This window comes from Mustela nigripes, chromosome 7, assembly GCF_022355385.1.
Source record: "Mustela nigripes isolate SB6536 chromosome 7, MUSNIG.SB6536, whole genome shotgun sequence".
Lineage (NCBI taxonomy): Eukaryota > Metazoa > Chordata > Mammalia > Carnivora > Mustelidae > Mustela > Mustela nigripes.
Genome location: NC_081563.1, coordinates 19,501,367 through 19,528,295, shown reverse-complemented (window position 1 = coordinate 19,528,295; position 26,929 = coordinate 19,501,367). Strand labels below are relative to the sequence as shown.

The 26,929-nt window shown below is 39.1% G+C and overlaps 1 protein-coding gene across 1 annotated transcript in view; it reads left to right on the top strand.

Annotated features, from left to right (window-relative positions):
* ASXL2 (ASXL transcriptional regulator 2) overlaps nt 1-26,929 on the top strand; it is a 136,441-nt gene that overhangs the window by 36,502 nt on the left and 73,010 nt on the right. Inside the window, exons 2-3 of the mRNA XM_059405277.1 lie at nt 9,784-9,866; nt 15,040-15,042. Coding sequence (XP_059261260.1) covers nt 9,784-9,866; nt 15,040-15,042 — 86 coding nt within the window. The remainder of the gene's footprint in view (nt 1-9,783; nt 9,867-15,039; nt 15,043-26,929) is intronic.

The following is a 26,929-nucleotide window of genomic DNA, read 5'->3' as shown; positions in this document are numbered from 1 at the left end:
GGGTTAAGCCTCTACCTTTGGCTCAGGTCATGATCCCAGGGGCCTGGGATCGAGTCCCGCATGGGGCTCTCTGCTCAGCAGGGAGCCTGCTTCTCCTCATCTCTCTCTCTGTCTGTCTCTCTGCCTATTTGTGATCTCTCTCTCTATCAAATAAATAAATAAAATCTTTAAAAAAAAAAAAACCTCCATGGAAAGGCAACATAATGAAAAGATGAATAATAAGCTGGAAAAAATATTTGTAAGAAATGTGACAGTAAGTTTTATTACTTATTTATTTTAAAGTTTTACTATATTGAATGTGAAGATAGAACTCTACAAATGTAATATATACTAAGTGGGCGGTGGTCATGAATAACCAGTTTGCAAGGGAGGAAATACAGTAATTCACAAAAGTATATTAAAATTCATAATAACATTCCATAAAATGTTATTCATAAAATATTTCTAATGATACCTCCCCAAAAAAACCCAAATTTACTGGTTACCTTTAGAGTATACTAGGGGAGCCAGTTAATTATTCTTAAAATCATTAAAAGAAATAAGCACTTACCCTTTTTCTGTATGAGCCATGTGTCCTTCAGGTAACCAAATAGTAGATGGAGATAAAACATTTTTTTAGAAGGATTCTAGCTGATGAATGAAGAAGGCATAGTAGACATTATCACCATTTGTGAACACCTAAATAAAATAACAAGTCTAGGGTGGTGATCAATAGTGGTTACGACAAGAGGTTGGAATGCTGGTGGGAAACTGTTGTTTGTAATATAAAATAATTTGTAGTTTATAATATGAAACTTTATAATAGTCATTTCAGAAAAAGAGACCACAGGTAATTTTGTGTGTTCTGATAGGGTGTGACAGGAAGTATACTGCCTGTCAAGTGTTTTTCCTAAAATAGAACCTGAATCTGAGCAGGCCTTTAGGTGTTAATTCTAATTTTTAGGAAATATGAGGGACACAAACCTATACAATTAGTGAAATACACAATGTGGGAAACTATATGGTGTAGTCTACCTGGTTTCTTTGTAAATAAATTGGAAGAAAAAAAGAAGTCATAAAATCAAAGAGAGTTTAAGACTTGTGTTAACCAAATGTGATGTGTAGGGATCTTTGGATACAGTTTTGAGCAAAGCAACTATGTTTTGTTTTGTTTTTAAATTTTATTTATTTGACAGGCAGGCAGAGAGAGAGGGGGAAGCAGGCTCCCTGCTGAGCAGAGAGCCCGTTGTGGGGCTCAATCCCAGGACCCTGAGACCATGACCTGAGCTGGTTTCAGCTCAGGTTTTGATCTCAGGGTGTTGAGCTTGAGCCCTGTGTCAGGCCCAGAGCTCATGTCAGAGTATGCTTGGGATTCTTTCTTCCTCTCCTGCCACCCTGCTCGTGTGTGCGCGCGGGCGCGCGTGCGCTTCTTTACTCTCCTCAAATCTTTAAAAAAGAAAAACGCTTTTTTCCATGAAAATTGGGGACATGGTCTAAATTGATATTAAAGAATTATAGTTACTTTTTGAAGATTTAAATAGTATTTTTAAAAAAGATTTTATTTATTTATTTAACAGAGAGAGAGATAGAGAAAAACAGATCACAAGTAGGCAGAGAGGCAGGCAGAGAGAGGGGGAAGCAGGCTCCCATCTAAGCAGAGAGCCTGATGCGGGGCTTGATCCCAGGACCCTGAGATCAACTTTATTTTAAACAACTTTATTTTAGTTTTTATATATTTATATTTTTATTTTTTTTAAAGATTTCATTTTATTTATTTGACAGATCACAAGTAGGCAGAGAGGCAGGCAGAGAGAGAGAGAGAGAGAGGAGGAAGCAGGCTCCCTGCTGAGCAGAGAGCCGGATGTGGGGCTCGATCCCAGGACCCTGGGATCATGACCTGAGCTGAAGGCAGAGGCTTAACCCACTGAGCCACCCAGGTGCCCCTTAAAATGGTATTTTTGCTTTTTAGAGAATGAGTCTTTTTTTTTTTTTTGAGATATAGCTAAAGTATTTAGGGATACACTATTTGAGATTTGCTTCAAGATAATCCAGTTTTGTGGAGGAAAGAGGCTGATGGTATAAGCTATAAGCCATGTGTTGTAATTCTTGATTGTAGTGTTCTCTTTACTTTTGTATATATTTTAAAATTTTCATAATAAAAATTAAAAATAGAGTACTTCAGTCTTTTTTTTTTTTTTAAGATTTTATTAATTTATTTGCAAGAGAGAGAGAGAGCGAGCATGAGAGGAGAGAGGTCAGTGGGAGAAGCAGACTCCCTGCTGAGCAAGGGGCCCAGTGAGAGACCCGATCCCAGGATGCTGGGATTGTGACCTGAGCGAAAGGCAGATGAATAATTGACTCAGCCACCCAGGCATTCCCACAAATAATGTTTGTTTTTTTTTTTTTTTTTTTTAAGATTTTATTTATCTGTTTGACAGAGAGAGATCATAAGTAGGCAGACAGGCAAGCAGGGGGCAGGAAGCAGGCTCCCCACTGGCAGAGAGCTGATGCCAGGCTCGATCCCAGGACCCTGAGACCATGACCTGAGCCGAAGGCAGACTCTTAGCCATCTGAGCCACCCAGGCACCCCAACCTTTTTTTTTCTTGAAAGATTTTATTTATTAGTTGGGTGTAATTTTATTTATTTATTTTTTAAATTAACATACAATGTATCATTTATTTCAGGGCTACAGTTCTGTGATTCATCAGTCTTACACAACACACAGTGTTCACCACAACACATACCCTCCCCAAAAGGTTTTATTTATTTATTTGAGAGAGAGAGATAGAGCATGGGGCCAAGGGAGAAGCAGGCTCTCTGCTGAGCAGGAAGCCTGATGTAGGACCTGATCCTGGAACTTCGGGATCATGATGTGAACTAAAGGTAGAGGCTCAACTGACTTAGCCATCCAGGCTCCCTAGTACTGACTTTCCAGTTAAGATATGATATGCCATGGGCGTCTGGGTGGCCCAGTGGGTTAAAGCCTCTGCCTTCAGCTCAGGTCATGATCTCAGGGTCCTGGGATCGAGCCCCGCATTGGGCTCTCTGCTCAGCAGGGAGCCTGCTTCCTTCTCTCTCTCTCTCTCTCTCTCTGCTTCTTGCCTGTCTTCTTGTGATCTCGCTCTGTCAAATTAGTTAATAAAATCTTAGGGCATCTGGGTGGCTCAGTGGGTTAAGCCACTGCTTTCGGTTCAGGTCATGATCTCAGGGTCCTGGGATCAATTCCAGCACCGGGCTCTCTGCTCAGCAGGGGGCTTGCTTCCCTTCCTCTCTCTCTGCCTGCCTCTCTGCCTACTTGTGATCTCTGTCAAATAAGTAAATCTTTAAAAAAATCTGATATGCCATAGAAATTTTTTTTTATTTTAGAGAGTGCATGCCCAGGTCTTGGGGTGGAGGAGGGGCAGAGGGGGAGGGAAAGAATTTTGAGCAGACTTCCTGCTGAATGTAGAGCCAGACCTTAGGGGTCCGTCGAAATGACTCTGAGATCATGACTTGTGCTAAGATCACAAGCTGGATGCTTACGTGACTGAACCTCCCAGGCGCCCCTAGAAATTTTTATTTTTGATTTTTTTTTAAGTTTTAAAATTTCTTTTTAAAAACTATTTTATTTTTTTAAAGTTGTCTCTACAGTTAGTATAGCGTTCAGACTCATGACACCAAGATCAAGAGTTAAATGTACTGACTGAGCCAGTTAGCTGCCCCACCAGAGAAAGTTTTATTAATTTCCATTTTCTAGCTCTTTGGGCTGACAGAAAGCCTCGTTATGATTAATTAAATCATAATCATTAATTAAATATTTTTGCAAATGAATGCAAGTGCCTTATCCAGTAATTTTTCACTCTTTTTTCTTGCAGAATAGTCTTATAGCTGGTCTTCTATATAGTTAGATAATTGTAATGTAGACAGGATTTAAAGCCTAGAGTAGTTGCACCTGGGTGGTTCAGTGGGTTAAGCCTCTGCCTTCGGCTCCAGTCATGATCTCAGGGTCCTGGGATCAAGCCCTGCATTGGGCTCTCTGCTCAGCATGGAGCCTGCTTCCCCCTCTCTCTCTGCCTGCCTCTCTACCTATTTGGGATATCTCTCTCTGTTAAATAAATAAAATATTTAAAAAAAAAGTCTAGAGAAATGATATGATTGTGACATCTTGGCATTTATTTTATTTTATTTTTCTTAAAGATTTTATTTATTTATTTGACAGGTCATAAGTAGGCAGAGAGACAGGCAGAGAGAGAGGGAAAGCAGGCTCTCTGCTGAGCAGAGGACCCCCCCACCCCCATGGAGGGCTGGGGGCTCGATCCTAGGATCTTGAGATCATGACCTGAGCAGAGGCTTAACTCACTGAGCCACCCAGGCGCCCCAGGTCTTGCCATTTAATGTAAAATTATTTCATATTGTAAATTTTGCTTGTGTAATTGTTTGTTACTACCAGTAGGAATTAGTGTAGGGCATTGTTAATTATCTGAGATGAAAATAGTGGAAAAATCAAAAGGCAGGTAGCCTTTTTTGTTGTTGTTTCTAAATATTCAGCTTTTTAAAAAAATATTTATTTGAGAGCGAGAGAGCACAAACGCCCAAGCAGGAGGAGCTGCAGGCAGAGCTGCAGGCAGAGGGATAGGGAGAAGCAGGCTTCCCATTGAGCAGGGAGCCTGATGTGAGGTTGGATCCCAGGACCCTGGGATCATGACCTGAGCTGAAGGCAGCCGCTTAACTGACTGAGCCACCCAGGAGCCCTTCTTTGTGTTTTTCATCTCCCTTACAAACACTGGTGAAACTTTATTTTTATTTTTTATTTATTTTAAAAAAGATTTTATTTATTTATTTGACAGAGCGAGATGGCACAAGTAGGGGGGACAGTGGGGAAGGAGATAGTGAGTGAGCAGGGAGCCCACTGTGGGGCTCGATCCCAGTACCCTGGGATCATGACCTGAGCCAAAGATAGATGCCTAACCATCTGAGCCACCCAGGTGTCCCCACTGGTGAAATTTTAAATGAGGGTAGTAACAGAAATGTGAACTGGGAAACAGTTTTGTTGTATAGTTATAGTTGATTAATAATAACAAAAGCCACTTTTGTTTATCAACCACTTATGGTAAGTTAAGAATACTGCAGAATGTTTTATTTCATGTTCCTGTTTATGAGAATGTTCTAATCCTCACTCTAGCAATGAAGGATCGGGGTTTAGAGTCTTTTAGTCACCTAGGATGTATTCTTAGAGCTATTAGAAGCAGGCTGTTTGACCTCTGTACCTATGCCTTGAAACATTTGAATGTTTTCCATCAATTAAAATTTTTTTTCCAGCCTAAATCCCTTACTTATGTTAATAGCTCTTACAGAGACCAAAACAGAGCCTCAGTCTATTCACTGCTGTGTGTCTGTAGGGAGAGGAGTATTTATTGTAATCACTTGATACCATTTAAGAAAATCAAGATCTCTTATTTGTGCCCTTATTTAAATTTGTATTATGTGGTTTTAGTGTTCCGGATTTCCTAATGATTAGTAACAGGGTGAAATTTAATCGCCAGGTTGAGGACTGTATCAGTTTCCCTAGAAATCCCTTCTAGTTCTTGACCAGGGCAAGCATAATGTCTGTTGCACAAAGTGGTCTTTTGTCAACTCCTGGGTTTTCAGTATGGTCTACAAAACCCTCTACATCTTCCCACTTTCCAAGAAGAACTTGCAGTTCCTTGTCGATTTCAGTGGCTTTGTGTTTCCTTTGAGCAACCAAATGAATTATTTGAAGGGAAGTTCTGTGTTGAAACTGAGTCTGCCTAGAATAGCAACTAAATACGGAGCTATACCCATACCAGTGCTTTTAATGTAGTTTTCTGCTTTGGGCAAATATGGTGTACAGTTTTACTCTTTTACTTGTTGAAAGAAAATCCATTTAGGTAGACTTGGCAAACTCAATGACTATTTTGCTTTCTGTAATGGAATAAAAACCGTGTATTTCTAGTGTTAAGACAACTCTGATATTTCTGTGATATAATTGCTAAGTTTTTTGTTTGTTATCTGTTTTTTAAGTAGGCTCTATGCCTAACATGGAGCAGAAACTCCTTACACCAAGACCAGGAGTCCCATGCTCCACTGACTGAACCAGCCAGGCACCCCGTGGTTGTTCAATTTTACACGTTTTTAAATAATTTTGTTTTTTTATTTTTTTTATTTAAGAACAATTTTTTAAAGATTTTATTTGTTTATTTGATACAGAGAGAGAGAGAGAGATCACAAGTAGGCAGAGAGGCAGGCAGACAAAGGGGTAAGCAGGATGCCTGCTGAGCGGAGAACCTACTGCGGGGCTCTATCCCAGGACTCTAAGATCATGACCTGAGCCGAAGTCAGACGCTTAACCCACTGAGCCACCCAGGCGCCCCAAGAATTTTATTTTTTAATCCGATTTTTATTATTTAGATGAAGTAGCTCATGACCTTATATCAGGGTCATTCAGCAGAGGAAATATAAATGTCTAATGATGTGAAAAATTAAACCTCATTAGTAACTAACATTTTAAAATTATGTATCTGTGTATTTAAAATAATTGCCAAGGATTTTTGAAATGATACAAATGCTAGTTAAGGGTATATTGAAACTCCTATACATCTGGTGGATAGCAATTTGGTAATATTTAAAATAACTTTATGCAGCAATTCCCCTTGTTTGAAAACTTAAAAATAATCTGAAACATTTGGCATTTGTTACAGTGAAAAAAGAATCAGTAACACAATTCCTGAGAATTTGCTTTTTTTTTTTTCCAGTTTTAAGCAAAGTAAAATATTTCCTTTGATGCTCATGGTTACTCCATAAGTTAAAGATATTCTTTTTTTTTTTATAGATGTTCTTATTTTCATATACATTATTTACCTTCTAAGTTGAGGCTATGCTTGTAACTTCTCTGAGTCTTACTTTTCTTCCTGTGAAATTGACGTACCTTCTTCTGCTCTTTCTTGCATTGTTGTGAGGGTCAGAAGAAGTAGAATGGCTATGCAAGGTTTGTAAACCATGAGGCAGTGAGAAATATTTACAGATTAAGGGAGAAATGTAAAAATTCTATCTGGGTAGCACAATAGGAAAATAGTCTTTATAGGAAGATAATGTTTTTTGTGGGTTCAGGTTTTGTTTTTATATTAAGTATATCAGTCTTTTGTGTTCTTATTTGATCATCTTTTGTGTGTATATCTCTATATTAAAGCTCTTTTTGGGGGTGCCTGGATTGCTCAGTGGGTTGGGCCTCTGCCTTCGGCTTGGGTTATGGCTCAGGTTATGCTCTCCGGTCCTGGGATCACGCCCTGCATCCGACTCTGCTCAGCGGGGAGCCTGCTTCTTTCCCCCTCTGTCTCTGCCTGCCTCTCTGCCTACTTGTGATCTCTCTCTCTCTATCAAATAAATAAATAAAACCTTAAAAAAAAGCAAAAAACAAAAAAATAACCTCTTTCTTTGCTACATAAGGGGCATAAGTTGCCATTATGGAAAACAATATGGAGGTTCCTCAAAAAATTTAAAAGAGAACTACCAGTAATCTTACTTCTAGGTATATATCCAAAGAAAATAAAATCAGTATCTTTGGAGAGATATCTGCACCCTTGTATTCATTGCAGCATTATTCACAATAGCTAAGAAATGGAAATGACTTTATTTTAATTTTTATATATATTTATATATTTTTTTAAAAATTTGTTTATTTGACAGAGAGATTAAGAGTGCAATTAGGCAGAGCAGCAGGCTGAGGGAGAGGGAAAAGTAGGCTCTCCGTTGAGCAGGGGGCCAACATGGGGCTCTATCCCAGGACTCTGGGATCATGACCTGAGCTGAAGGCAGCTACTTATCAACTGAGCCACCAGGTGCCTCTGGAAACAACTTTAGTGTCTAACAACAGATGATGGGATAAAGAAAATTACTATATGAAAAAAAATTACTATATATATGCAATGGAATATTATTCAGCCACAAACAAAGAAGGAGATCTGCCATATGTGTGGTGGTAGCTGTATACTAAGTGAAACAAGCCAGATTAATACTGTGGATTTCCCTTAAAAATCCATCCCCCCAATCATTCTCCATTGTACTTAAAGAGATATACAATAAGATAACATAACATCAACATGTCTAATACACAATCGAGAATCTCCTGACAAATGAAGAACTAGGAAAACCTCAAGAACTTGTAAGGAAAAGACAACCTACACACAATAAACCCAAGATGACAAAGATGTTGGAATTATCAGAGAATTTATTTAAAAAAAATTTTTTTTTGGTCAAGAGTATGTGCACACACATAAAAGTGGGTGGAGTGGCAGGCAGAGAATCTCGGGACTCTGGAATCATGACCCTACCTGAAGGCAGACACTTAATGACTGAGCCACCCAGGTGTCCCCAGACAAAGACTTTAAAGCAGCTGTTAAAACTGTGCTTCAGAAAGTCAAGTTTAAAATCAGTGGAGAGAGATGGGGGGAGGACGGTTTTTTAAAAGCAGGCATTTGACTTTGTTAGGTTTAGATCACAAACTTTAAACCCGTCTTCTTTGCACTAAAATTCCGATGTCTAGTTTTCAAAGCCTTTGCAGAGGGCTTTGGGTCTCTTCCAAGTGTGCACCCCTAGTGGCTAATTTGGGGACGTGATAGTACGATTATGGTCAGATACACATACGCATAGTTCTGGAGTGACCCCAGGAGTGTTTCTAGATCTTCATGGTATCAGTTTTTCGAGCTCTTTTCTCTTTACAAGTTCCCTGATACTTTTTGGCTCCTAGAGACTCTCTTCCTTGTCCCATGGCTGGACAGTTGGGGCTTCATTTCTCTGTTTTACTGTATACTTCCACAACCACATTTGAGTTTGGTGCCAAACAAGATGGCAGAGAAAGAAAGCCATGTGGATTCCCTTCATGCTTTCGGAAACAAAAGGATTCTGTTTTATTAGAGTTTTAGGTCCCTGTTTGGCCACTGTTGATATTATCAATGCCAGGGCTGCTGCCCTTGGCTTGTTTGGGGGCATAGGTCAAGGGGAAGAGGGAAAAACCTAGAAAACTCCATCTCCTTAGGGGCCCCCTTTATGTATACTTAGACCAAAAAGAATTCTTTTGGAGCCAATTCTGTCTGTACTTTGTTGACAGTTCTGAATTTGTACTGCCTTTGAGTCTAGGCTGAGTGGTCCCAGAGGAAACAAAACCAGAAAATTCACTCTGGGGTTAGTATGACTTAGAGTTGTGGTTTCCTTCTCCAGGCTGACTACCATTTCCAGGGTCCTTAGATAGCTGCTTCATGCCTTGTGTCCAGGTTTTTAGTTATATTCAGCCTGAGAGACAGGACAGACTATGCTTATTCCTCTTTTTTTTTCCCCCGGCGCCAGAACATAGGTACCTTTTAATATTCCTACAACTGTATTACTCATTTGTTTTGGTTAAGAATTTATTGAGCACTCTTGGCATACTAATCTTTGCTGGAAATGTAAAGATGGATAATCTTTAAGTACTTACAGTAGATCCACAGTTAGGCATGTGATGGGGGTAGAGGCAGAAAGTAAAGAATTTCATATTACACAATAATAATTTAGTTATTAATCTTATCCTTTTGATCTATTTCTACTTCAGGACTTGACATGTGGTTTGTGGCTGAAAAAGAGAAGAATCTATATTCCATTAATTTTCTGTTTTTCCTATTGTCCCAAAATAAAAAGGGTAGGAAGTCTGTGGATATATATGTGCTGGAAGAAATTAATACTTAGTTTTAATAAGAATAAGAAATACAGTTACATATATAATTATTGTAACTTAAAATTTAAAAATAATTTATTATTATATACTTGTTTCTCAGGTCTTAGAAAAATACCCCAATACACCCATGAGTCATAAAGAAATTCTTCAAGTTATCCAGAGAGAAGGACTAAAAGAAATCAGGTGAGTTATTTAAATTTTATTAGTGATAATTATAATACTCGATTAGTCTATTTCATCATGTAAGCAGTATACATTACTCCTGAAGATTGATTATTTAGTAATAATTGCTTTGCTAGTTTCTGATTTATTTAGTTGTTAGATCTTTTAAGTTTTCGGTAATAGCACAGTCACAAAACCACAAGTAAATTAAAAAAAAATTCTTAGCTGTGTCCAACCCATGCACTTTAATTCTTAGGAAGGCCTGGAGCCATCTTCAAGCCTTCATCTATGAGTTCAGGTTTTTGATTTAGTAAGCTTGTCATTAGCAGGTGAAAAGTACTGTCTAGTACAGGGAAAATTCTCGAGGTGGACAGTCTAGGAAGAAATAACCTTGGCCCAGAGGAATAAAGTGGAAAAGATACAAACAAAGTAGTATATATTTCAAGTAATAGTTTTATGTATAGCAAATAAAACAGCTTAGGGTCAATTAATACAGGACCAAAGATAAAACATACTTTAATTATTAGAGCCTTGTATTAATAATAGCACATAATAGTCACTTCATAATAGTCACTTCATAATAGTCACTTCATAATCAAGATCCTCTGCCATCAAGAAACATTAAAATTACGGTCCACATACTTGGTGTTGTTAATGTGGAAATCTGGGAGTCTGCCTGAGATATTGTCGCTAAAAGGTGGAAAGGGTGGCTGCTAAAGCCGCTGCTAGTTGTTCTCAAGTAGGGGTGGCATTGTGTAAACGCCCTTAGGGAAGGTGTCCAGAATTTATGGGGTTATTTTTGATTTTCAGAGTGTCTGGAAAGAAGGGGAGAACTGTGGCATGTAATGTTCAAGAAACAGGGAGACTAAATGTCTTATATTATGCTATATAGTCCTTCACTCCAAAGAATTGTTCAGTCAGATGCCAGAGTAATAGTGAGCTGTGCTGAAATATATGTAAATGGACAATAATTAGTTTTTTGATATGTAGCTATTGCATGTTCTAGATTTTAATTCTCATTTTCTTTAATACAAAATTGAGTTCTTGGCGCTTTGCTAACACAGCTAAAAAAATTTTGTTTTGACTTGTGGCCAAATGTCAGTAGGCCGGGAACAAATTAGGTTTGTTTTATTACTATGAAACAATGAAATATAAATTAGTATTATTTCATTTTATGTAATGCATCTCAGAATTTGTGTGAACATTTGTAAATTAAAACATTAAAATGCATTTGAGGAATTAGCTTTTTTATTTATTTGACAGTCAGAGATCACAAGGAGGCAGAGAGGCAGGCAGAGACAGAAAGAGGGGAAGCAGGCTTCCTGCTGAGCAGAGAGCCCAATGTGGGGCTTGATCTCAGACCCTGGGGTTATGACCTGAGCCTAAGGCAGAGGCTTAACCCACTGAGCCACCCAGGTGCCCCAAAGAATTAGCTTTTAAACATTTTTGTAAATTAAAAAAGTAATCTCTTAATTTATCAATGATACAAATCTAAATATTTACTTGAATTAGATAAGATTTATTAGATTAAGACTAAAGGATAATGCCTGTTTATTTAATTTTTTTACCTTTAAAAAAAAAAAGGATTTATTTATTTATTTGACAGACAGAGATCACAAGTAGGCAAAGAGTCAGGCAGAGAGAGGAGGAAGTAGGCTCCCCGCTGAGCAGAGAGCCCAATGTGGGGCTCGATCCCAGGACCCTGGGATCATGACCTGAGTCGAAGGCAGAGGCTTTAACCCACAGAGCCACCCAGGCGCCCCTAATTTTTTTACTTTTTAAAAAAATTTAAACCAAGTTAATTAGCATATAGTGTATTATTAGTTTCAGAGGTAGAGTTCAGTGATTCATCAGTCTTATGTAATACCCAGTGCTCATTACCTCACGTGCCCTCCTTAAGGTCCATCACCCAGTTACCCCATCCCCGCATAATGTCTATTTAATACCACCAATTTGTGCAAAGTTATAGGAGAAAAAGACAGTAATTTTTGTGGTCTGAGAAACAGTTCTGCTAAGGTATTCTAATACTGTTTCATAACAGTGTTAAGTTATAGAATAGGAATGAGCAAGAGATTTTTTTTTCCCTTAGAAATTAGACTTTTGAAACACTGGGGAAATTGACCAGGGTATCTGGTGTATAGAGACCAGACTCCCATCAGTCCCTTAGCTCTGAATGCCAGGTGCAGAGTCATCAAGCTCCAAATTTCTCTTTTCTTTTTTTTTTTTTTTAAGATTTTATTTATTTATTTGACAGACAGAGATCACAAGTAGGCAGAGAAGCTGGCAGAGAGGAGGAAGCAGGCTCCCCGCCGAGCAGAGAGCCGGATGCGGGGCTCGATCCTAGGACCCTAGGATCATGACCTGAGCTGAAGGCAGAGGCTTTAACCCACTCAGCCACCCAGGCGCCCCAAGCTCCAAATTTCTAAGGCTCTATGACTTTATACTTGTCATTATCATTTCTAGGGAGCAGGCAAGAATAGTAAATAAGTAAAGAATAGTAAATAAACAAAGAAGGATAAAAAGAAGAAATTTAGAAAAAGTAACCAGATGGAAGAGTCATCAAAAATAGCTTCTGGCTTCGCTTAGTGGTAACAATTTATAAGTAGATGTTCTTGTTTAAACTATATTGTTGTGATGCAGTTATGGGACCACAAAGCCATTCTAACTCACCAGTGACTTCCATTTTGTTAACTCCATGTGACTTTTAGTACCTAGCTCTTGCTTCTCAACATTTTTTAACACAGCTGAATACTGCTTCCTTCCTGAAACTCTGTTTTGTTACCTGAAGTGACCACAGGCATTCTTCCTTCTTCCATCTCAGTTTTTTTGCTCAGTATCTTTTTCTTTCATTCATTCATTCATTTATTCATTCGACAGGCATGAGCGCATGTGTGCACAGCATGGGGAGCAGCAGGCAGTGGGAGAGGGAGAAGCAGGCTCACTAAGCAGGGAGCCCAATGTGGAACTCCATCCCAGGACCCTGGGATCATGACCTGAGCCAAAGGCAGACGCTTAACGACTGAACTACCCAGGCATCCCTGCTCTTTACCTTCTACCTTAAGTGCAATTTTCCATTATCATCGCTTTAAGTATTATATGTTGTCAATTCTCAAAGAGGTAGGAAAGCTTTTCCCACCTTAGCCTTTGTATATCCTGCCTTCATAGCAGGAAATGTGCTTTTCTCTCAGTTCCATCTTATTTGTCAGGTTTCAGTTTGAATATGTTTTTTCCAGAGAACTTTGGCTGAGTTTACGAGCTAGAGCAAATTTCCTTTTTTAGTGTATTATAGTGTTCTGTTTATTTCTTCATAAGACTTGAAATTACATATTTTCGTGATCTTAAAAAAAAAATCACACAGCTTTTCTATAGCTTATATTAAGGGAGCTGCGTGAGGGCAGTGGCATCTCTTCTTCCCCCTCCTCTTTTGTGCTTGATACATACCAGACATTGAAAAACCTACCTGTTAATACGTGTATGAAGTATCAGACGTTGGAAGATTATACTCTGATGTAGTCACAGCTTATCCTCTTGCTGCAGTGATATGTTAAGTGATAGTCTTAAAATTTTAAAGTTTTTAGAGAGGTCATTTTAGACAGAATGAAATAGATAATTTCTTTATTGAAGATGTGCTACTTTTTAGTTAATTTTCAGTCTTCAGTCCTCAGTACATGGCTTTCAATCCTTTTTTCCCTTTCTAGTTTTCCATGTGTTCCCCATTCTGAGGAAGCTCACTTAATTTTGAGTAGTCCATATTATATTGTTTTATTTTAAAATATATTCAAGTGGAAACGGCCCAAATGGCCATCAGAAGATGAGTGTGTAAATAAAGTGTAGTATACACATTCAATGGAATATTATTTGGCCTTAAGAAGAATTGGAATTCTGGGGCGCCAGGATGGCTCAGTCAGTTAGGTGGCTGCCTTCAGCTCAGGTCATGATGCCAGAATCCTTGGATGAGTCCCACATGAGGGATTTCTTCTCCCTCTGCCTGCTGCTCCCCTGCTTGTGCGCTCTCTCTGTCTGACAAATAAATAAATAAAACCTTTAAAAAAAAGAAGAATTGAAATTCTGATACATGTATGTGGGTGAACCTGAAAAACATGCTAAGTGAAATAAAACAGACACAAAAGGACAAATAGTGGTATAACAGGGGGGAAAAGGATAAATATTGTACAGTTCCATTTATATGAGATACTTAGAACAGGCAAACTGATAGAGACACAGAGTGGAATAGAGGTTACCCGGGGCTGAGAATAGGGAAGATCGGAGAGTTACTGTTTTAATTAGTACACAGTTTTTTTGGGGATGATCCGAAAGTTCTGGAAATGGACAGTGGTAATGGTTGTGCAACATTGTGAGTGTACTCAGTGCCAGTGAAATCTACACTTACAAGTGGTTTAGATGGTAACTTGTACATTATGTATATTTGCTAGCCAACCAGCCAACAAAAAAAGTATTAAACATGAAGTGATTGACTCTTGGCTGAGAAAGACTGATGTACTAGTCTCTTCAAGAACTTAAAAGGGTTTTTCAGGATGCTTTCTGCAGTCTTGGTGTTATACAGTTTTATTAAGTCTCAGGGTCTGGTCACCAAACAAAAGCTACATGGTAATGTGAACAGGGAAGTTATTCAGTTAACTGGTTAAGTTATTAGTTGGTTAACCAGAAGTTAACTATTTAAGGGGAGCAACCAGTACCTATAGGGCTGAGGCAGTGTGCCCTAAGAAAGAGTAACTTTCAAGGTCTCCCTCTATGTCCCAAGGTTGTGATTCTTAGTGAAGTAGGTGGGGCTCTGCCAGTGGAGACAAAGATCACTGGTGCTGTAGCCTGGCCTGGCAAATAGGAAACTGCCTACTGGGTATTAGTAGAATTTGCTGGAAAGCTTCCTGCTGGGCAGTTATCCCACATTGACTGCAGAGCCAGCTGAGGCACCAGCAGAATTTTCTGGGAAGCTACCCACAGTCATTCTGCTGAACCTTGCTGAAGGTTGGGTGCCACTGAATGTCCCTCATGTTGCTGGGTGCTGCCTGCCGTTAAGAGCGGGCAGGCAAGAGCACAGTAAAACCAGAAGAAAAGCCCCCTTTCAGTCTGCAGCATTCTTCCAGCGCTCTGCTGACAGAACTTAATACCGAGCCAGCTGGCAAAGGAGAAGTGTTTATAGGGTCCAGCTCCACTACCACAGAGAAAGATAAAGAAGGTTGAACTTGGAGGTAAAAATCAGTAAATTGATAAGTAGCTGAGCAGCCTTCAGTGGTTTTTCAGTGGAATAACTTAGATCATTGTCTGGACCCACACACCACTTTGGTTTACTTGATTTGTTTCCATCTGCTCTCAAGCAGAGTGGTTACAAGACTGTTTTCTGTATGGGATCTAGGATTTCTCACCTTAGAACATCGATTAATCTTTTATCTTCACTTTTTTATGAAAAATCTTGACAGTGTTTTAAAACCAACTCATATGTTTTTTCTTATTTAGCCTGTTTATCTGGTGGATTTTAGGGATTTTTAAAACGGTTTATTTATTTATTTATTTGGGGTTCTGGGTGGTTCAGTCGATAAGCGGCTGCCTTTGGCTCAGGTCATGATCCCAGAGTTCTGGGGTGAGCCCCACATTGGGCTCCCTGCTTGGCAGGAAGACTGCTTCTCCCTCTCCGACTCCTCCTGCTTGTGTTCCTTCTCTCACTGTGTTTCTCTCTCTCTCTGTCAAATAAATAAAATCTTAAAAAACAAAAAGAAAAAGATTTTGGTTATTCACGTGAGAGAGAGCACAAGCAGGGGGAGAGGCAGAGGGAGAGGTATACTCCCTCCTGAGCTGGGAGCCTAACATGGGGCACGATTCCAGGACCTGAGCTGAAGGTAGACACTTAACCATCTGAGCCTTCTTTTGAATAATTTGAGTTTTGCAGTATAATATGTTTTTCTTTCACATATATATTAGTTCATTTCTCTTTCCCTCATGGAGTATAGTAATATTGAATGCATTTTTATCTGGTAAGTCTAACATCTGGGTAATCTCAGGGTTGGCAGTTGTCCATTGCTTTTCCCTTGAGAATTGCTTACATTTTCCTGGATCATTGTTTACTGAGAAATTTAAGATTGTATTCTGGACGTTTTTAATATTATATTATTTTAGGCTCTGCTTTACTATTATAAACCTCTGGAGAATGGTGATTCCTTGCTTTGTTCCTTTCATCCTTCTTTCAAGTCAATCCTGTTGTCATCAGACTACATGTTCACTTTTCTGTAGGTGAGATTTGTTTCATGCATGTGCCACTCAGGGTTATTAGTCTGAGATGTGAGCTGTGGATCAGTTCTCAAAGCCTTTCCTGTGTTGGTTGGGAATGTCCCAAGTATACAGAGCTCCAGGATGAGCCCACGCCTCCTGTGAGAATTAGGGTATTCCTTGTCCTATTCTTTTCTCTCAGGAGTACAATCTCCCCTACCCCCAGCCTTTGGTGTTCTTTTTCCCTGTCTTAGCCAGAAAGATAGAGCTTTTCTCATAATTTTATCTGTCACGTACAGTGGTATATCTCCTCAACCAGGGTCTGGGAGCCACTTTAATAAAATGGTGAGAAAACCCCCAGAAAACTCACAATGTGTGAATTTAGCCAACTGCAGCGTTAGAGGGAACAGTTCACATGATTGACTTCACTTACTAGTTCCAACTGTATAGTTCAGGGAACCTTAAGACTACTCTCAAGGCTCCATAATTTTAAAATTTAAATCCATAAATTTTCCATAATTGTATAACTCACTGAAAACTTTAAAGATTATGGGAAGGATACAGGGAAAGGATACAGATGAAGATTAGCCAAGGGAAGAAATGTATAGGGCAGAGTTAAGGTAAATTACCAAATACAGACCTTCCAGTCATCCTGGCCCTATGACTTAGGGTAGTGTTAAATATCAATATCAGTTTGTGATAATATGCCTGGAACACTGCCAGTATCACTCAGGCCTTGGTGTCTAGAGTTTTTATTGGTGGTTCATCCTCTAGGCATGATTTATGACCCATGTGGCTGATCTTGAGTTTCTAGTATCTAGCCCCTCTAGAGATAATCTGTTACTGTGTGGACCAAGCTCTCACTCTTAATCTTATTGTCAATGTGGCTAAAAGCTCTTACCCATGGGGTCCTTGGGTGGCTCAGTTGCTGAGTGTCTGCCTTTCACTTGGGTCGTGATCCCAGGGTTCTGGGATCGAATCCCATATCGGCCTCCCTGCTCAGTGGGTAGCTTCTCTACTACCCCTGCTTGTGTTCCTTCTCTCACTGTCTCTCTCTGTCAAGTAAATAAATAAAATCTTAAAAAAATAAAAGACCCTCCCCGAAATTACAGTGTTGCTGTCTGGCTGCTCAACTCTGTCATAGGGCCTTGTGATTATTTCCAGGAGCAATGACCAGACCTCTCATTGGGTAAAGTTAAATTCTTTTTACATACTCCCATATGAATCAAGTTTTGATTTCCCAAATGTGCCAGCTTTCTTAATTTTTAATGTTTAAGGTGGTTGCTTTTTATTAATTTATTTTTTTTTAATGATTTTATTTATTTATTTGACATAGAGAGATCACAAGTAGGCAGAGGGGCAGGCAGAGAGAGGGCGAAGCAGGCTCCCCGCTGAGCAGAGAGCTGATGCGGGGCTCGATCCCAGGACTCTTGAGACCATGACCTGAGCGAAGGCAGAGGCTTAACCCACTGAGCCACCCGGGCATCCCTGTAGTTGCTTTTTAAAAATTAACATATAATGAACATACTCCAAAAACATTTTAAAGCATACAGCTCAGTGTTTTCTTTTTTTAAAAAAGATTTTATTTATGAGAGAGAGAGAGAGCATAAGCAGGGGGAGGGTTTGAGGGAGAAGCAGACCGTGCTGAGCACAGAGTCTGATGTGGGACTTGATCCCAGGACCCTGGGATTATGACCTGAGCCAAAGGCAGATGCTTCATCAACTGAGCCACCCAGGTGCCCCATAGTCTTTTTATTTAATATATTCACCGAGGACATTTCCATTATCCCCAGAGAAACCCTGCAGTATTAGCTGTCATTCCTCTTCCTTGCCTTGCCTTAGCCCCAGTATCCCAGCCCTAGGCAACCAATAATGGGTTTTCTGTCTCCATGGAGTTGCAGTTTTGGGTATTTCATATAATGGAATCATTATATGAAATTCATGTCCTTTTGTGACTGGCTTTCTCATATAGTGTGATGATTTGAAAATTCATTCATACTGTAACATTTATCAGTACTCTGTTCCTTTATTGCTAAATAGTATTCCATTGTATGCACATGCCGCATTTTGTTTCTCCATTCATCAGTTGGTGGACATTGTGGTTATTTTCATTTTTGGGCTATTAGGAATAATGCTACTGTGAACATCTGTGTACATGTATTTATATAGGAAATTGCTTTTTGTATTTTTGTCCACAGGTTTTAGTTGTAACCAGCCAGAGGGAAAGAGGGTGTTGTGGGTCTACTCTGTCTTCATCAGGTCTCACCCACTCAATTTTAAATCATGAAATTGGACTGAAGGGGTTAAGGAGGTTAATAAAGGGGCTGTTTTATTAGAGTAGATGAGATGCGGTGGTTTGGATTACCTGACTAGTGCTGGAGGCAATAGACTGATTTGAGATACATCTTTTAAGACTTGCTTTTGGATTGGATGTGGGAAGGAAAAGGAAGGAGGAGATAAGAAATGATTTCTGGGTTTCAGTAGCTACCGTTTACTGTAGAAAAGAACCGAGGAACTGGTCATGTGAGGAACTGATAAAGGATTCACTGAGCATGTACTTGTGGGTTCAAAAGAAAAGCTCTGAATGTCTGGAGAGGTGCGAAGGTCTTCTGGTGTAGGACCTGATTATAAGTCTCGAGATAGCAGTGAAAAGGTAGAATGATCTGGAGCTGTAGAGTAGGTATCTGTTGTCTGTGATAAATACCCAATACCTGTTCTAGAAATCAGTGAGTAAGGAGTTCTCCTGGTGTGTTACAGAATCCAAGAATATATCCTTTTTTTTAAAAATATTTTACTTATTTATTGGACAGAGAGAGAGAGATCGAGATCACAAGTAGGCAGAGAGGCAGGCAGAGAGATCCCAGGACTGTGAGACCATGACCTGAGCCAAAGGCAGAGGCTTAACCCACTGAGCCATCCAGGCGCCCCTCCTTTTTTTTTTTTTTTTTTTAAATGATAATATACTTCATTTATGTTACAAGTCTGTGTTAGTAAGGTAGGAACTGAAGTCAGTTATTTAAATATAAATGTTTACTTTTAGAAAATTGCAAATTGAAACAAAGGTATATATCCTCCAGCTAAACTATAAATGGTCTTCCCACCCCAGACTATATTGAAGTTAGCCTTAGGCATTTTTATTACTTCAGCATTGCAGTATATATCTAACAGCTGAGAAGTTAAAAGACTGAGTGCAAACTGGATATTGTGTCTTATCAGAAAGAGAGCAGCTAAGCACAGACGTTAAGTATGCCTACTGTGGGTAAAGCATACAAAGGCTAATGCTTTATGTATGTGAGACCATTCCTGCTAATCCTTGCTGTTATCCCTCATTACTTTTTTCCTTAGTCTTCTGTACATCAGGTTTCCCCCCTTCATCGGCTTGGCAACCATTGATGTTTACAGTGTATTTTCATAGCATTAAATGTGGGACTCAGGCCTTCCTTCTAAAGTAGCCATTGCTTTTGGTGCCTGTCCCTCACCCCCAAGTTTTCTTAACCTGCCTTGTTCATCATATTAGGTCTATTACCTTGATTTTTCTTTTTCTTTTTATTTTTTTTTTTTTAAGATTTTATTTATTTATTTGACAGACAGAGATCACAAGTAGGCAGAGAGGCAGGCAGAGAGAGGAGGGGAAGCTTGCTCCCTGCTGAGCAGAGAGCTTGATACGGGACTCGATCCCAGGACCCTGGGATCATGACCTGAGCTGAAGGCAGAGGCTTCAACCCATTGAGCCACCCAGGCGCCCCACCTTGACTCTTCTTATATATGCTAATAGAGAAAGTTTTTAGGAAAGGAGAGAAAAATAACAAAATAATTTTCTGAGATGCTGTTCTCTTCCTGTTTTTTCTTTACATTCATAAGTAGAAGAGGAAAGACAAATTAGGAAGATTTCTTGGTTTTATGAATTTATCATCCACAGATTGAGTATTTTCTGAGTTAGGCCAATTATGAGTAGTCAGAAGGATTCTTGATATATAATAATTTTGGTGAGGCATGAATTTGAATCTTAAATCTTCCATAAAATTGATATGGGAGAATAAGTTATATAGCTAGTAAGAGTGTAGCCAACTACCTAGCTTTTAAGTTAGGTTGATCATTACTTATTTGCCCTCTCTCAAATAAGTCGAGAAGTATTTAAAAGCATTGGTTCTTGATGGAAAAAGACCTGCAAAGGAAGACTAAATGCTAGTTATATAGTAGTTTTGGAAAATTTGGGGACAAGCAGATGACGTGGTTGTGGGTTTCTTGCAAATGAAGTTTCTCTAGTTGTTTACAAATCATAGCCCCAATTTAAAGAGCAATTTCTTGCATTCCTCATCCTTTTGTCCCTCCTGAACCCCTTTTCTAAGCCAGTTATGTTACTTTAGTCATAAAATATTATAGCTGGCAGAGATAATTGGAATTTACCATTTAATTTCATTTTATTACTAAATAATTAAGGCCCGTGGAGGTTGGTCAGGGTCATACAAGTTCTATGAAACTAGAAACCCAGATTTACTGCTTCAAGTTTTGTTCTTCCTAGTGTATCATATTGCCTCTACATCCCTAGTTTTCCCTACTCTTCTGATTAGTCTCTTTTTCAAATCAAACTTATATTATGTGCTGACATATAATAACTTTAGGATAGTTGCTGTCTAACTGTAAATGGCTTTCTGGAAGAATTTGAAACAAAAACCTCAGACATTATAATAACTTGGATTCTGAAAGGGCTGGTACATTTTTGGGGGGGAGGGGTGTGTGTGACCCAGTGTGGGACTTGAACTCATGACCCTGAGATCAAGACCTTAGCTGAGATTTGGAGTTGGAGGCTTAACCGACTGAGCCACCTAAGGGCCAGTACAAGTTTAAGAATTTATAATAATGGGGTATTTAAATAGATCTTTTTTTTTTTTTTTAAGATTTTATTTATTTATTTGACAGAGAGAAATCACAAGTAGGCAGACAGGCAGGCAGAGAGAGAGGAGGAAGCAGGCTCCCCGCTGAGCAGAGAGCCCGATGTGGGCCTCGATCCCAGGACCCTGAGATCATGACCCGAGCCGAAGGCAGCGGCTTAACCCACTGAGCCACCCAGGCGCCCAGATCTTTTTTTTTTTAATAAGATTTTATTTGTTTATTTGACAGAGAAAGAGATCATCAGTAGGCAGAGAGGCAAGCAGAGAGAGAGGGGGAAGCAGGCTCCTGGGGCTCGATCCCAGGACCCCGCGATCATGACCTGAGCCGAAGGCAGAGGCTTAACCAACTGAGCCACCCAGGTGCCCCTAAATAGACCTTTATATTGTTGTTTTGTATTGCTTCAGTTTCTTTTCTAACAAAAGTTGTTTTTCTGTTTTTTGTTTTGTTTTGTTTTTTTAACGTCTCAGTCTTAAATCCCAAGCAAGCTTCTTTAGAGTTGGAATTGTAATGAATCCTGGGAACCAGTTAGCAAAGATCATGCTCAGTAAACAATTTGCCAGATTGAAATTTTACCTCTTCAGTGGAGTCCTGGTTGAGTTTGATTAGTATTAATACATTTACTTATGAGCAAAATAATCCCCCTCATATGGTATCATAGTATGTTTTTGTTCATCTCATACCAAAAACTAATCCTAGCACCTGTTTTTTTCCTGTCTGTCCTTATGTAAAATAGGTCGCAAGGGAAGTACAGTCAACATTGTCTGTGCTTTTCAGCAGAAATCATTATCCCTGCAGAGTAGGTCTTTGGACTATTTGCCAAACTGATTTGTCTTAAGGTGTTTCACTAGAAAAGATCTCAGTTTAAGAATGAAGAACATTATTGATTAAATTGATGCCATATTAACTAAAAATTAGCTGACTTTGAGTTCGGCCTGTGTTTTCTTTATCTGTCTGTTACAGTCTGCTTTCGAACACAGACGTTGTAGGGATGTCAAAAAGGATTAATGATGAAAAAATAACCCCCTAAGGCTTGGATATTGACAGAAAAGAGTATTCTAATCCATTGTGTTAAGCTTCATGGTAGTGAGTTTATTATGGATCAAAGGGAAGCTAGTAAACCTTAGGGTCCATAGCTGATGGCTTTATGATGGCTCCTTGAAACTGAAATGCATGGGAAGAATATTAAAGAATATTCATTCATCCGCATTTAACTCCAGACTGCTTTAATAGTTTTAGTATGCCATATAATTGAGGTACTGCACCTGCTTTCTGAAATGGTTTAGATTATTTAGCTGAGTTTAATTGCATTTTTAGACAAAGTTGTATTGTGAGCTAACTTGCGAATTCTAAAGAAGAAATAAATGTTTTATTTAGCAAAGTGGGGGGAGGGTGCTAATTTGAAGAATTGTGGATATTGCTGGGAGGGGAAGGGGGAGTTTATTTTTTGCCTTTATTGTTAAAATTAAAAGTTTTTTTCTCTTTCTTTCATTTTCTTGGGGTGCATTCCAACTCCAGAAGGTAAGAAGTATTACTTTATTCTAAGGATGTATGTACAATGATAAAGTCTCTTCTACAAGTTTAATTGAACTCACCTTTGGATGCATGATTTTTACTTTATAAGTAAACAATTAGTCTAGAAACAATAAGACTGAAATGACTGTGTAAATGTTTTATTATATGTGCTCTTTTGTCCTTGCTGTTTGTAATAAACTTTATTTGGTCATAATTTTAGAAACCAATCAACATTTAGTTTTAAAATTATCATTTGACTTATACTATCATTGGGATACCTAGTGTTCTGCAGAAACTATTTCAGTTTGAAAATATGTGGGCTAACATTTGCTTTATGGCAGTAGGATTGAAAATATATATGTTTATGCTCTGATTTAGAGACTGTATTGGCCAAATCTTCTGTGGGAACACTTATTTAAAACCAGGCTAGAACAGGTTAAAATTCATAGTTTGGATCCTTTACTGAATTGGCTTTTTTTGTGTGTGTTGACATAGCATTTTATTTTTTATTTTTTAAATTTTTAAAAAAAGATTTTATTTATTTATTTGACAGAGCACAAGTAGGCAGAGGGAGAGGGAGAAGCAGATTCCTCACCAAGCAAGGAGCTGTACTTGATGCCAGGACTTTGGGATCATGACCTGAGCTGAAGGCAGTTGCTCGACTGACTGAGCCACCCAAGCGTGCTTGACATAGCATTTTAGACACACCTCTGTTTTAACAACTCCTCTGTTATATTATAGTTACATATTATAATTATCTGCCTTGCCTGTGAGACATGAGAACAGGAATCACAACAATATATTTTCATGTAAATAGCCATGGCATGACATTTAGTTAGAGCTTAGTACTTTTTTTTTTAGTACATCTCTTTAACTCCAGCTACATTTGCATTCCATTAAGTTCATTTACAAGAATTTATTCATTTTTGAGTATCAGTTTATGGAGGAAACCTTAATCCAGGTTGTACAAACAGTTAAAATTATAAATTAAAATATTAAAAACTAGATAAGAAAAGTTTTGTGTATTTTTTTAAAAGATTTTATTTATTCATTCATTCATCCATTTATTTATTTATTTTTAAAAGATGCTTTATTTATTTATTTGACACAGGAGAGAGATCACAAGTAGGCAGAGAGGCAGGCAGAGAGAGAGAGAGAGATGAGGAAGCAGCCTCCCTGCTGAGCAGAGAGCCTGATGCGGGACTCGATCCCAGGACCCTGAGATCATGACCTGAGCTGAAGGCAGCGGCTTACCCCACTGAGCCACCCAGGCACCCCAAGATTTTATTTATTTATTTGACAGAGAGAGAGGGAACACAAGCAGGGGGAGTTGGAGAGGGAGAAGCAGGCTTCCCACCAAGGAGGGGGCCTGGTGTGGGATCCCAGGAGCCTGGGATCATGACCTGAGCTGAAATGAAGGCAGACGCTTAACGAATGAGCCACCCAGGCGTCCTCGTGTGTGTATGTTTTTAGGGGGACTTAATATTGATTAGATGCTTTAGGGACAAGTAACAGGAACCAAATGTGAATGATTAAAACAAAATGGGATTTTTTTTTTTTTTTTTTTTTTTAAGAATGTGGGGTAGCTCATAACCTCAGAGGAAAGAAACAGGCTCTGAAATTGAGAGAACTAAGGCAGCTTCAGAACTAACTAACTAACTAACTAAGGTAGCTAGAACTAACGGATTCACTCATCAAGACACTTCTAGCTGGGATGAGTTAGTCTCTGTTCTGTTCAAGGTTAAAATTTGAGAAAGGGTGAACCTGGCTGGCTCACTGTCTAGGCATGGTGAGATACTTTGACTTTCCAATAGGGTAGGTCATAGTTCCCCCAAAGCAAAGTATACACTGTTTCCAGAAGGAGAGAAAAAACAGATGTCCACTGTGTTGCTCATGGTAGAAAATTACAAGAGAAAAGTAGAAGCTACAAGCAGTTGTAATAAGTAACCCTTTTACAGATTGTCTCAGTGGTAACATGTGCTGTACTCTAGTACAGTATCATGATCAGAATATTGTTTTTGCTGCAGTCTACTTTGTGCTTGTGTGTGTGTGGGTGTGTGTGTGTGCGCGCGCGCGCGGACAGACGTATGGATGTATATTTGGGTTGTGCATTTTAATCACATGTATAGATTCATGGATCTACTATCTGTCATAATACAGAACAGGTTCATCAACAAGAAAGTCCCTTGTGTTGTCGGTTTCACAAGCACACCTCCCTAGTGCCAGCCCATCCATTCCCCTAAACCCCAGAAAACCACTAATGTGTTCTGTATTTCTGTCATTTTGCCATTTTAAGAATTTGTATTGTTGGAGTTATATAAATTATGTAATTATTTGGCTTTTATTCAGTGTCATTCCCTGTAGATTACATCCAGGTTGTCGTATGTGTCAATATTTCACTCCATTTTATTGCTGAGTAGTATTCAGTGACATGTGTAGCGGAGTTATTTAATCATTCACCCACAGTAGGACATGTGAACTGTTTCCAGTTTTTCTTTGTCCTGTTTTTGACTATTACAAATAAAGCTTTTTTTTTTTAAATTTAAGATTTTATTTATTTATTTGACAGAGAGAGAGAGAGCACAAGTAGGCAGAGAGGCAGACAGAGAGAGGGGGGAGGCAGGATCCTCGCCGAGTGGAGAGCCCAATGGCGGGGCTCGATCCCAGGACCCCGAGATCATGACCTGAGCCGAAGGCAGAGGCTTTAACCCACTGAGCCACCCAGGTGCCCCACAAATAAAGCTTTTATGAAAATTTGTGTAAACATAAATTTTGTAAACATAAATTACACATATGTTTTTGTGTAAACATAAATTTCTTTTCTCTGGCATAAATGGCCAGAAGTGTAGTGTTGGATGGTCTGGTAAGTGCATATTAGTTTTAAAGAGATTTTCACATTGTTTTTCAGAGTAATTGTACCATTTTACATTCTCACTGGCATTATATGTGAGATCCAATTTCTCTGATATTGGAATGGATTCTTTGTAAATAGCATATAGTTGGGTTGGGGGGTTGTTAAGGACAGCTCTGCTAATCTTTGCCTTTAAATTTGCATATTTACATCATATATGTTTAAGGTAATGATTGATAAGAGTTTATGTCTGCCATTTTATTATTTGTTTTCTGTTTGTTTCCTCTGTTTCTTTTACTTTTTTTTTTTTTTTTAAAGATTTTACTTATTTGAGAGCAAGAGCTAGAGAGAGAGAAAGAGAATATAGAGGGAGAGGAAGAGAGAGAAGCAGATACCCTGCTGAGCAGGGAGCCCAATGTGGGGCTTGATCCTAGGACCCTGAGATCATAATCTGTGCCAAAGGCAGATGCTTAACCGACTAAGTCAACCAGGCCCCCCCCCTTGTTCTATTTTTCTTTTCTTGCCTTCTCATGGGTTATATTTTTAGGATTCCATATTGGTTTATTTATAGTGTATTTCTTTGTATCTGCATAATTTCCTCAGTGTTTGCGTATTACAGTGTACTTATGTGATTTATCAGTCTGATGGAATGAACATTTTACCACTTTGAAGTGTGGAACCCATTCCATTTAGGGTCTTAGCACTTAATGTTACAGTTTTTTGTTTCAGTCATCAAATATTAGTTAAAAATTCATGAGAGGGGTAGTCTCTTGCATGTACCCTTATTTCTATTCTTCCTTCTTTCCTGATGCTCCAGTATCCCCCTCACCTTTTTTTTTTTTTTTAAGATTTTATTTATTTATTTGACAGACAGATCTCAAGTAGGCAGAGAGGCAGGGAGAGAGAGGGGGAAGCAGGCTTCCCGCTGACCGGAGAGCTCTATGTGGGGTTTGATCCCAAGACCCTGGGATCGTGACCTGAGCTGAAGGCAGAGGCTCAACCCACTGAGCCACCCAGGTGCCCCTCCAGTATCCCTTTTTTTTTTTTAAGATTTTATTTATTTATTTATTTATTTATTTATTTATTTATTTTAACGATTTTATTTATTTATTTGACAGACAGAGATCACAAGTAGGCAGAGAGGCAGAGAGAGAGAGAAGAGGAAGCAGGCTCCTTGTTGAGCAGAGAGCCCGATGCGGGACTCGATCCCGGGACCCCGAGATCATGACCTGAGCCGAAGGCAGCGGCTTAACCCACTGAGCCACCCAGGCGCCCCTTAAGATTTTATTTTATTTTGACAGAGAGATCACAAGTAGGCAGAGGCAGGCAGAGAGAGAGGAGGAAGCAGGCTCCCCGCTGAGCAGAGAGCTCAATGCTTGCCTCGATCCCAGGACCCTGGGTTCATGACCTGAGCCGAAGGCAGAGGCTTTAACCCACTGAGCCACCCAGGTGCCCCCCAGTATCCCTTTTTTTTTTTAAATTTTTTTTATTTTTTATTTATTTATTTGACAGAGAGAAATTACAAGTACACTGAGAGGCAGGCAGAGAGAGAGAGAAGGAAGCAGGCTCCCTGCTGAGCAGAGAGCCCGATGCGGGACTCGATCCA